We start from the raw sequence: 12772 nt of genomic DNA on the forward strand, positions 1-12772 counted from the left end.
TCAGAATTCATATAAATACAATACACGCTGCTCTTAATTCTTTTGCCAAAGACCATATTGGGCAACTTTCATTGACGAGTGGATACCATGCGCGACCAAAGAAATATGTAAAAAGGGTATCTTTTTCAAGATTGGACACGCTACGAATGTAATAATAAGGGTGTCAAAAACACTAAAATACTGAAAAAAAGAGGATATATTTCGTGAGAAAAGCTACATGTTTACGGTCCAATTTGCGAGGGTATAAGAACACTGAAATGGTATAGAAGGCCTACTTGTTTGCTCTAAAACTATTTGTTTAGGGTCCGATTTTAGCGAGGTTTGGGAGGTGGGCGGTACTAAAACCTAATGTAAAAAGGTAAAGCCGACATATGTCCAGTCGCGCCACTGGCCTGCCGGCGATGCATCGTACATGGTTTGATTTTTTACCTGTGAAATCTCTGGATGTGATTAACTTGATATCTCATCCCATCTTCTTGGAATCAAATCAAATGCAAACCTATTCATCACTCCATTTAGTGGTCTTTTTAATTTGCTTCTCTGATGCAATTGTAACTCAAATTTGCATACACATACTAAAAATGATTGCTGGGCTGTTAAACTATCAGTGTACTTGTTAAAGGTCAAGTCCACCCCAGAAAAATGTTGATTTGAATAAATAGAGAAAAATCAAACTAGCAAAACGATGAAAATTTCATCAAAATCGGATGTAAAATAAGAAAGTTACATTTTTTTTCTTTTTACCCTTCCACAGGGTTCCTTTACTGAAATCAATATTTTCAAACAACTGAATAATTAACACAGTATACGACATACAAGTTGAATATGTACCATACAATATTCCAGAAATTGTCGTAATATTTGTATAAAAAACGAAAAATCAAAATGAAAGAAAAAATCCATACAAGATATATATATTTGCATTTTGAATGATATCTGAGAGATTTAGTGTAAGAAAATGAAAGACGACCACCTTTTTATGAATTTCTTCTTTTTCAGATTTGTTTTATATATATACTTTTCCATACCATAATAAGATTTTATTTCAGACAAAATATGGTCGAAAACTGGAAGACAGTGTGCATTTTGCTGCAAAAATTTATTTTCTAACTATTATAAAAATACAATTAAAGTGATTGTTTAACATTGGTTTGAAAAATTAAAAAATCTGAGCTAGAAGGTCACACTTGTTACCTGTGTCTGTGATATGTTACAAAAATGAAGTCCAGAAAAAATTGCATTCGAAAATAACTATTAAGTGCTTCAAAAATTGAAATTTAAAGTGACCGGAAACACCATCTTAATTTCATCTTATACACTTATGTGTACTATTTAGGCGTCTATAAGACGCCTATTTACAAAATCGGGGTTTGCCTTGTAGTTTTAGCTTTTCATTCTTAATAATGGTTGTTTTCAGGGTTTATTAGTTCTAATACATGCACTTGTACACATGTTTCATCTTGGTTTGATATTTTTTTAAATCGGCTACTCACAAAGTTAAACAATACCTTTAAGAGCACCATTATTGTTTCCGTAAAAACCAAATAGTTTATTCTGGTTTGAAATTTTGATGTGCAAATTGTTACGAGAAAACCAAATTTCGAGTTGAGACCATATTTCTTTTGTGTGGGCACAAGAACAAAAAATATGCATAATAGTTTCTTCATTATTATTACAAAAAGTACATAAGTTATCTGCAACTAATTAAAATTGTAACAAAGCATCTTACATATAAATAATTCTATTCACTATTTTGAACTAAAACCACCTCATGTTGACATCTGCAGTTGAATAAAAAGGTATTTGATAGTAAAACCTCCATATAGTGTTGTCAAAGTCAAACGTTTGTTTCCATTTGATGACACTTTTGCAATCTTTCAACTTTTTCTTCAAAAATATTGTTGTGAGCACAACCTTTTTTAACTTTAATTATCAAAAGCAGTGCTTCTGGAATAATAAGTTCCATAGCTTTTGGTATTACGTTTATTGAAACTTTATCTAATAGCGTTGCATAGGCCATAATATTGAAGAAAATTTACGTGTACATTGTATTTGCATTGAAAATCAAAATAGAGAAATTTTCCATCTGTTCCCAAAATATCATTAACAAAATGCACCCCATTAACACACCAAGACCTGAAAAATATTACATTATTAATATTATTCATTTTAATTTTTGGATTATTCCAAAGGGCTTGACATGCAACGTCACCAACAAGAAGGCGGGTAAGATCTGAAAAGGCCAACAATACCTGTGCCCAAAATGGGTTATTTATTGATATAGCAAGTGATTTATAATGCTCAGCCCCCATGAATAATTGAAAAGATGTATGTATGCTGTAGGCAAAAATGACTGAAATACATATGTAAAAAGTAAAATTTTCAGAACAAGAAATATACCTTCTTATCCATGAAATTTTTAATGCTTTGGAATGGATAAAAATATCAGTCATCCTAACACCACCCTCACTATAAGATTGACACATTTGTTTCCTACTTATTTATTGGGTTTGCCTTCCCATATAAAGTCATAAAAACATCAGTGAATAATTTCTATTTTTGGTTCTGGAAAACATAGAAACAAGTAATTTAATTTTGGTATTAATATAGATTTAACAATGGTTACCCTCCCTAAGGGGGTCAAAGATCTTTTTCGCCATACCACCATCTGACGTTTTATTTCTTTAAACTTTTCTTGAAAATTGTAATCAACCATTTTTGATTGTTCAACTGAAAAGTCTACACCTAGGTACCTAAAATATCCTTCCGAAATCCATTTCAGTTTGTACTCGTGTAAATTTTTTTTTTAGGTTCTATTTTTCCCTATCCATATCACCTGGGTTTTAGTTATGTTAATTTTAAGGTTGGATATTTTTTCAAATTCATCAAGTGTATGAAGGGCACATTTTAAATCCTGTTCTGAACCATTGAGTGTTAAAAGGGTATCATCTGCATATTGTAACACTTTAAAGGGGAATCCTACCCAAATAAAAACTTGTTTTTATAAGGAAAAGAAAAATCAGACAAGTTGATCAGTGAAAGTTTGAACATATTGGACAAACCAAAAGAAAGTTATGAATTTTTAAAAGTTTTAAATATTGGTAATCACTACACCCATGGAGACTTCAAATTGGCCGCATATGGGATGTCATAGTGATGTAAGGCAAGGACTACTCTTCCATGTACTTCAATACATATTATGGCTAAAATGTAATTTTTCCTAAAAGTTTTATTTCAAATTATATTTTTCTTTTCTGAGGACATAAAACAATATACAACGTGGGTTATATTTATAGATTACTGCCCCAGCGGAATGGGTACTTAGGAGAAAACCACACATCCCTGATAATAAAGTACATGGCCTATGGGAAAGTTGTCCTTGCCCCTTGTCATAATTTACTTACCCAGTTGCCAATTTGATATCTACATAGTATTAGTTATCTCAATTTTAAAACAGCTATAACTTTCTTATTGCTCGTCCGATTTCTTTCAAATTTTCACCATTCTGTTTAATTTATTTTTCTCCTTCCCAACACAACATTTTATGGCCAAGGGTGGATTCCCCTTTAAGTGTTTTCCCATTAATATGCATTCCCTCTAGTTTGTCTGAATGTTGAATTAAAATACCAAGAATCTCACTGACTAACAAAAAAAAGATAGGGAGATAAAGGATCTCCTTGATGACACCCTCTTCCTATATTAAACCTATTTGTACAATGTCCGTTAACTGACACACAAGAGGTTGCGTCTGTATAGAATAGTTTTATCCACCTTTTAATGGATGGACCGAAGCGAAAAAAAATCCAGGACATTGAAAAGAAAATTATGTGATACAGAATCGAAACCTTTTTCAAAATCAATGAGAAGCATGCCAGCTATATCATATAATTCACTGTAAATTTTGGCTTATTTTTCACAACAGTGATATACACAACTCAAATGAGACAGTCAATGATGTCCCTCACCCACTATTTCTTTTGTGTTTTATTGTTTGAATTATACAATATTTCATTTTTTATAGATTTGACAATAGGGACCAACTAAATCATATAGTATTAAACAATGCTCATTCCATGTGTTCAGGGAGGAATTAATCTTTGTTTCACTTGAAAATGTGGAGAAAAATAGAATATTTCCTATTTCATATAACAAAATAAAAGAGAAATAGTGAGTGGATGACGTCATCAGTCTCCTCATTTGCATACCGGCCTGGATGTGCATATAACTGTTTTGTGAAATTACACAAAACTGTAAAATGTCATAACTTTCTTATTTTACATTCGATTTTGATGAAATTTTCAGTGTTGTTTGTTGGATTGTTCTCTTTTTATTTAAATCAACGAGGGTGGATTTGTCCTTCACGGGGTCAAATAAAGGGAATGCCTGTTAAGGTAACGTTTTGTTTTTAGTACTTGTTAAGGGTAGGGTTTCACATAGTCTGCTTTGCAGATTCTGAATGGCTCGTATGGTGGGATCTCAGCGCGGCAGCCTGAAAGGGCTAGCAAAGCAGCCATAGTAGACCTAGTCTGCTATGCAGACTCGTTGAATTAGCTGTGGTTCACACACTGCAGATGTGGGTCTTCATTTGTAGACTGGGTTTCACATGCTAATACTAGGGTGCATTTTCAGAAAATAAAAAATACTTGTTTGTGGTGCTTTTCAAAACCCCATGATCGCACATGGTATCCACTGGTCGATGGAAGTGTCCCCCCCCCCCCCCCTTCCTGGGCCAGACACAGGACATGTTCTATATGTAGGTCCGAAAAATTGGAACAATTTAAACATCAGAAATGCACCATTTTTGAAATACTTTAGGACAAAACTTTCTAAAATCAAAGTCGTGTTGCTAAATTGAGTGATTTGGTTAGTGTGAGTTGTGGGATGATTCGTTTGACAATTTATTTACTATTCCATACAATATAGTGTATATAAAGTTGCCGTGTTTTTATTTTCATTTTGTTTTTTCCCTTGTTACGAATATAAGTATGTAATGTACTTTGTATGGATAAGTTAGAAGTTTATGTCTTTATAAATTGTCTATATGTCACAGTGCACTTGTCACAAGCTCTGCTTACTGAGTTGCTACTACCATAGTATAGGAACTTTTATAAATGTATCAACGCTTTTATAATTGGAAATAAATTGAATTAAATTTAATGGAATTACCCTCACTGGCTGTAACTTGTCTTACATAGGTCAGGCCAAGTGTCTTGAACTCTCATTTGCATTACATTCAATGATCATGCATCCATCAGCATAAAAAATGGTCACAACTTTGAAAATATTTACTTTATCCATATGAAAGGTACTTCTTTCTGTTAAGGAATTATCATGATTTCAAAATTGGCATTAAAAATGAGGTAGGGTGTACAACACACTACATGCATGAGTGAAAATGTTAGACTTTTTAGGACCCCAAACATATCAATTCAAATGTCATCCACCTACCATTAATTACTACCAGATTTAGATGGCTCATGAAATTTCCTTTCAGATGATATATAACTTAAACAGGTTTGTTCATTTCAGAAATGTCATTTTACATGCAAATTTAAGTAATTACTATTCTTCCCCCCCCCCTTTTTTAGTAAAGTAACCTTTTTTTACTAAAGTAACCTTTTTTTTCTAAAGTAACCTCAGGCTTTAAAATGAGACCAAGATTAAGTCCCTAGCCCCCTGTATATCAAAGTAATTCACCTTTAAAATATGAAACATGAAAAGAAAAGAAATTTCATGGAAGCATCATTCATAACACAAAAGAAATGCTAATGAGGCATATAATTCAGGATGATGAAGAGATGAATTGTTTGAGTCTGCTGGAAATAAAATTGAATATCTTGGTTTCCCTAACCTAAGCTTGCACTGTTACATGACTGAACATTGGGTTAAATACTTTGTTGAGTGTTAACAGACAATTGGAGGGTTGACAGACTAAATGCCTGATAGTGATTGACTGACTGACTGAGGATCGAGGGTTCAATTCCCCGCTCAGCACTTATGCCCTTGAGCAAGGCATTTTATCCACATTGCTGTTTTATTCTATATCAAATAAATTAAATTGCTCTATGCATAATGAATACCAATGTGTGATCTTGTTTAAAAAAAATCACTCAGTTAATAAATCCATACTTCTATACATCCATCAATTGACCGATCAATTGCTTGATTGTTTGAATAATTGATCAATTGATTGATTGATCGATCGATGAATAAAACTATGGATTAATTAACTGATTGATTGTTTGATAGATTGGTTGGTCAGTCGATCTATCAATTTATTGATTTATTTATTGAGTGATTGATTGATCGATCAATCAATCCATGGATGGAAAGATTAATTAACTGATTGATTGAGTGATTGATTGATTGATTGATTGATTGATTGATTGATTGATTGATTGATTGATTGATTGTTCTATCTATTGATTGTTTGATTTATTAATCATTCAAATGATTTATACATTGATAAATAAATTCATTCATCAATCAATTATTTGATTGGTTGGTCAGTCGGTAGGGCAGACTAGCATTAGCTTCACAGGGTGTTTGGTAGGATGGTTGGGTTGGTTGGTTGGTTGGTCGGTTGTTCGGTCGGTCGAATTGGTCCATTAAGTGGTGAATTGGTCCATTAAGTGGTTAATTGGTTAAAAGTTCTGGAATAATTTTGCTGAAGGACAAGTCCACCCGAATAAAAAGTTGGTTTGAATAAAAAGAGAAAAATTCAACTAACACAACACTGAAAATTTCATCAAAATCGGTTGTAAAATAAGAAAGTTATGATATTTTAAAGTTTTGCTAAATTTCACAAAACAGTTATATGCACATCCTGGTCGGTATGCAAATGAGCAGACAGATGACGTCACCCACTCATTATTTCTTTTGTATTTTATTATATGATATATGAAAAATTCTAATTTTCTCGTCATTGTCATGTGGACCAAACTTTTATTCTTCCCTGAACATGCGCAATTACCATTATTTTAATAGTTTGTGTTTAAATCAATTTGGTCCCAATGGTCAAATCTGTAAAAATTGAAATATTGTAAAATTCAAGCAATAAAAAACAAAAGAAATAGTGACATCATCAACTCTCTCATTTGCATATCAATGAGTTGTGCATATAATTCTTTTGTGAAAAATAAATAAAATTTTAAAATGTTTTAACTTTCTTATTTTACATCTGATTTTGATGAAATTTTCAGTGTTATGTTCGTTCGATTTTTCTCTATGCATTCAAATCAACAGTTTTCTGGGGTGGACTTGACCTTTAAATTTATTACTCTTACAAGTAGTCCAGTACAACCACAACATTCCTTCGTCAAGTTAATCCAAAGGGCACACTTGGGCAATTTTTTTATTGATGTCATAAGCCATGCCCACTTTTTCCAATTCCTCAATCATGATTTTCTATTTTACTTTAAAAACAAGTCATGTTTGGTATCACATTAAAGCTAATGAAAAATGAAATGTAAAGATATGGATCACATAGCATTTGGGCCAAGTAACAGGTCATTTGAAAGACATTAAAGGTCAAATTAGGAAAAAAAAAAGGCAAAACAACAAGAGTTTGATACTTTATGAATATACAAATAACTCAACTTTCAACTCCGAACTGATAGGGGAAGGTGGGGTAAGTTGAGCATAGGGGCAAGTTGAGCCACCACCCCCAGGCAAATAATGCATGAGTCAGACATTGTGGTTGTGCCATGTATTGATGACCCATTACATAACCCTTTACCCAACCATATTGTTTTCGACTTTGAAACAAATGGTACCTTTTTAGACGGAAAAATACAAATTTCAGCCAAAAAAGTAAAAAAGGGTATAAAATAAAGGAGTGCTTTTTAGTCACACACGTCTTTAAATATAAAAAACAATATTGTTAGTCCAGGTATGGATCTTCATTCTTGTCAAGTCTTTTGAATGATGGATGCATAAGAAATGTGTGGATGTGAAAATATCGCACTAAGTTCGGACTAGGGTACTTTGAGCCAGCCAACATGGGGCAAGATGAGCCATGGTAATTCTTATGGTAATAAGAATGAAAAATTCAAAAAACTTGAAAAGCCATTGATATGCAGGCAGAAAGGTTTACATTCACATGACATTTCTTTTACTTTTAGAGGATGTTAGTATTTACAGAGAATTACCAAGTGAAAAGACTTGAAATAAAAAATTGACATGCTACTTCTTCCCGCATACATTTTGTACATAGTTTTTGTGACTCAACTTACCCCAGAAGGTGGCACAACTTACCCCACATATGGTGCAAGTTGAGCCATTTGACATCGCTTTTATCAAAGGTCACAATGAATTTCAGTGTGGGGGTAGAAAGTTGTATGTAGGTGAAAAATATTTCCTAAGAATCAAATCTAAAGGCAAGGTACTTATTTCTGAAATAATTTCTTTAATACTTTGTAGTTTTTAGAATATTACATCTTATTCATTGTAAGCGCTTTGGGCCTAATGGGAAAAGCGCAGTACAAATAACAAGTAATAATAATAATAATAACAGTCACATCAGTTCTAACATGCAAAATGCAAAAAGTGTCACAAGTTACCCCGCCTTCCCCTACACATGAAGTCGAGCATTAAAAGATGCTTTTCCACAAGAAAATTGTCATGCATTGACCATAGATTCAAATCATGATACACTACAGAATCATTGTTTACAAATCATAGAATCATGCACCTCTCTGATTGGCTAAGACTTTGCAAGCAAACAAAAAGACAAGGGCATTTTGTGTACCCAGAGAAACCTCCCTCAAACCTGAACTTTATCATCGCTTTGAATATAATCCAATATTTTTCATACACTCTACTCAAATAGAGCCAAATCAAAGTTCAGGCTCCTCCGGCTAATAGCAAGAGAATTGTGTTTCATTCAAACACAAAGTTCAAGAATATTACTTCAGTAGCAGAATACAATGGATATATCTTCTAATATACATTAGCCTGTGTCTTTTGTCATCCACGGTGCTCCGTGAATAAGAGGTAAGATTTTTAACAAAAATTATATAAACTTCCAGTAGTGAGAATCATTTTTCAGAATTCCTTGAAGATCTAGATTTTAAAGATATTTTGTATAGGCCTACAGTTTTTTTTTTCCAATGATGCTGTTTTTGTAGTGATTTATACAATGAGTTCTGTAAGAATATCCCATTGTATTCAAATATAAATCTGACTGCAAATTCAATGAAGCCCAAGAAATAAGTTTCCCTTAGATTTTTGTATTAATTTTATTTGTTTCAAAGCAAATAATATCAATTGGTGCATATTGACAATTCTGTATTAAAAAATCAACCTTTATGTACGTTCGACCAATTTTTTTTTCTTAATTCTCACTTCCTAAACTGACCAAGTTATGGTCATTTGAAAGCATTGCAGACTGCCATAAGAACCAGAAATCAGAGACAGAAAATATGAAGGTCTCACTTACACGTACATGGAGTAAGATGTACATATTTTATGGAATTGCCCATAATCATGATAATCACAATAATTTAATGACATTTTAATACTTATTTTCTTTCTGGACAGTCCTGTTCAAGTGTCAACAGATTGAGCAACCAAGACTTCAAAATGAGGATGCTATATACTCTATTACTTGTTCTACAAGCCTCTCAATCAATCCTCTCTGCTGAGGTCTATGAGGATGATTCTATCACCTTGGTGTTTCAAGAGACAATGGATGAAACCAGTGTATACACTATCCTCTTCAATGAGGTAACCATCTTTGACAATGGCTCTCCTGCAGAAGGGGCGCTTCCTGAAGAACAGCTAGGCAGAATGGATATTCTGGAATCCTTATCTGGGAACACTATCAGTGTCAATCTTACCATACAGAATGCAGATAGATCAGATGCTGGGACATATTCCCTGCGCATCAATCCTGCAACTGACTCTTTCATGGAGGAGAACATTGACTTGCAGGTGATCTTCCCACCATCGGATCTAGAGTGTGCCGTTCTCAATGATACCCTCTCCTGCAATGCTACGCCAGGGTATCCTCGGGATGGGATCATAAGCTGTTACCAAGGGAGTGAGAAGATACAGGGTATCCAACAGGACAAAGGTTCTGTGATCATTGCTGCTAGGTACAGATTTTCACTTGAGGACACTTCAATTGGCTGCTGCACAGAGAACAGTGCCTTTGTCTTTACATCAGGAAACTGTAATCAGTTCACATGGTTCACTCCTCAAAGAGTACAAGCTACCACATCCAACCTCCCACCGCAGAACGTAACAAGACATGAACCTGGGAACATGACGAGGGTGCCTACAACAACCGATGTCCCATTGGAAACTGACATTCTTTACCCAGAGGGCTGGCTGACTGAAAACAGGGCAGTTATTGGTTTTATGTGTGGGATTCTATTTGTCCTCGTCATAATGTACCCATTCGGAATGACATACCATTTCAGGGTTTACATGAAAGAACCGAAAAAGTATGTTTCTGATAGCAAAGGCAGAGGACACTTCACTTCCGTATCCTCAGTATAATTTTCTTTTGAAAGAGTTCTGAATAATCGATATTGCAAAGTTCTTGAAAAGCCATTATGGTGGATTGCTCTGCATAGACATTGTTTTCACAATATTGGAATTCAGATACATGGTTGGTGATGTACATATATGTAGCAACTTAATATGGGTGTCCTTTACTAGAGGCCACGAGCATACTTTTGTTATCTATGCCTGTTGCCCTTGGTAACCACCTTAGTTTGTTGTTTTGCAGGCATGGTCATATACATGACCTAACTTTTGACTGATAAGAGGGCTGGATTATTTGACATTCTTAAGGGTCCAATCCACCCCAGAAAATTTGTGAAATTAAGTGAAACTTTGAAATGTCATAACTTTCTTATTTTACATCCGATTTTGATGAAATTTTCAATGTTTTGATTGTTGGATTTTTCTCCTGTTTTCATATCAACTTTTTGTTGGGGTAGACTTGTCCTTTAAAGAGAGGTGTACATGTATCAATCATCTAATTATTTTGTGCAAGGTTTTGTTACACTGCATAAAATAGTTCACAGACAATATTTGCATATTAAGGGAGTGAGATGTTCTTAATTTTTATTAATCTCAAAATAATGAATATCAGGATTAATGTAGATTATTCTCACCTCAAAACTGGGTTTTTCACACATCTGGGTTGGTATGTAGCCATGGCGGTATCTGGTTTGTTTATATGCTCAAATTCCAATTGTGTTTGTAAATCCCTATAAACATTTGACCCATGGTGGAAGACAAATTTAGCATTGCGGTTGCCAATAAATTCAATTCAAACCAATAAAATAATTCAGATCAACGAGTGACATCCAATAAGAAACCTAGTCCACTACAATACCTATGTGCAGGTAACATTACCATCCAATGGCAAGAAAAATCATCAATTTTGAATTGGCTATGGAGTAATGTTAACATGGTATCCATGGCGATAGAGAGGGATGGAGATGCTGTTCAATAAAAGTATGACCTCAAAGGGAAATTTAGTCGCAATCCCTGCTTCACTGTAGTCTGCTGTGAAAACCCTTCCCTCAAGTTGGTCTGAATGTGCAGCCTATATACCTTGTGTGAATTCAAACAGCAAACATATATGTGCTAGTCTTTGCAGTGAGACCCACTTGTTGATCAAAGTTTAAATCAGGGTCTGTGCAGGCTGCAGACTAGCTTCACTGTAAAGGTAGCCCGCTATTAAGGCAATAGAGTGCAAAACCATTACGTAGTAGGGTTAAGCTCCCTGCTTTACAAGACGCCTCAAATACAGGAAAGTAGTAAAGAGGTTTTTAGAGAAAGGAAAGAAAAAAAAGAGAAAAAATACAGAAAATAGAGAAGGAAGGAAGAAAGGAAGGAAGGAAGAAGAAAGGAAGAAAAGAAAGAGGGAAAGAAAGAAAGAAATGAAGAAAGAAAGAAATGAAAGAAAGAAAGAAAGAAAGAAATGAAAGAAAGAAAGAAAGAAAGAAAGAAAGAAAGAAAGAAAGAAAGAAAGAAAGAAAGAAAGAAAGAAAGAAAGAAAGAAAGAAAGAAAGAAAGAAAGAAAGAAAGAAAGAAAGAAAGCGAGAAAGAAATAAAGAATCAAAGAAGTGAAAAATGAAATCCTTACAAGTGTGAATTGAAACAGCAAGCATATATGTGCTAGTCTTTGCATGGAGACCTACTTGTTGATCAAATTTCAATCAGGGTCTGTGCAGGCTGCAGACTAGCTTCACTGTAAAGGTAGCCAGCTAATAATGCAATAGAGTGCAAAACCATTATGTAGTAGGGTTAAGCTCCCTGATTTACAAGACGCCTCAAATACAGGAAAGTAGTAAAGAGGTTTTTAGAGAAAGGAAAGAAAAAAAAGAGAAAAAATACAGAAAATAGAGAAGAAAGGAAGGAAGGAGAAAGGAAGAAAAGAAATAGGGAAAGAAAGAAAGAAATGAAAGAAAGAAATGAAAGAAAGAAAGAAAGAATCGAAGAAGTGAAAAATGAAATCCTTACAAGTGTGAATTGAAACAGCAAGCATATATGTGGTAGTCTTTGCATGGAGACCCACTTGTTGATCAAATTTCAATCAGGGTCTGTGCAGGCTGCAGACTAGCTTCGCTGCAAGGCAGCCAGCTAATGAGGCAATAGAGTGCAAAAATCTAGCCTCTTACATATTCCACTCTCTATATATCCTTAGTCTACAAATGTAGACCCACATCTGCAGTGTGTGTACCTCAGCTGATTCAACGAGTCTGCATAGCAGACTAGGTCTACTGAGGCTGCTCGCTTCGCTCGCCCTTTC

The 12772-nt window shown here is 34.2% G+C and overlaps 1 protein-coding gene across 1 annotated transcript; it reads left to right on the plus strand.

Moving 5' to 3' along the window:
* Positions 1–8953: 8953 nt before the first annotated feature.
* On the plus strand, positions 8954–10503 carry LOC121412441. The gene is made up of 2 exons (XM_041605252.1): positions 8954–8994; positions 9541–10503. The coding sequence occupies exon 2, from the start codon at positions 9583–9585 to the stop codon at positions 10501–10503; it is 921 nt and encodes a 306-aa protein (XP_041461186.1). The 5' UTR covers positions 8954–8994; positions 9541–9582.
* Positions 10504–12772: the final 2269 nt, after the last annotated feature.

Source organism: Lytechinus variegatus, chromosome 4 (genome assembly GCF_018143015.1).
Source record: "Lytechinus variegatus isolate NC3 chromosome 4, Lvar_3.0, whole genome shotgun sequence".
Lineage (NCBI taxonomy): Eukaryota > Metazoa > Echinodermata > Echinoidea > Temnopleuroida > Toxopneustidae > Lytechinus > Lytechinus variegatus.

Coding starts and splice junctions, on each gene's coding strand:
- LOC121412441 (XM_041605252.1), top strand. CDS start 9,583: ATGAGGATGCTATATACTCTATTACTTGTTCTACAAGCCTCTCAATCA.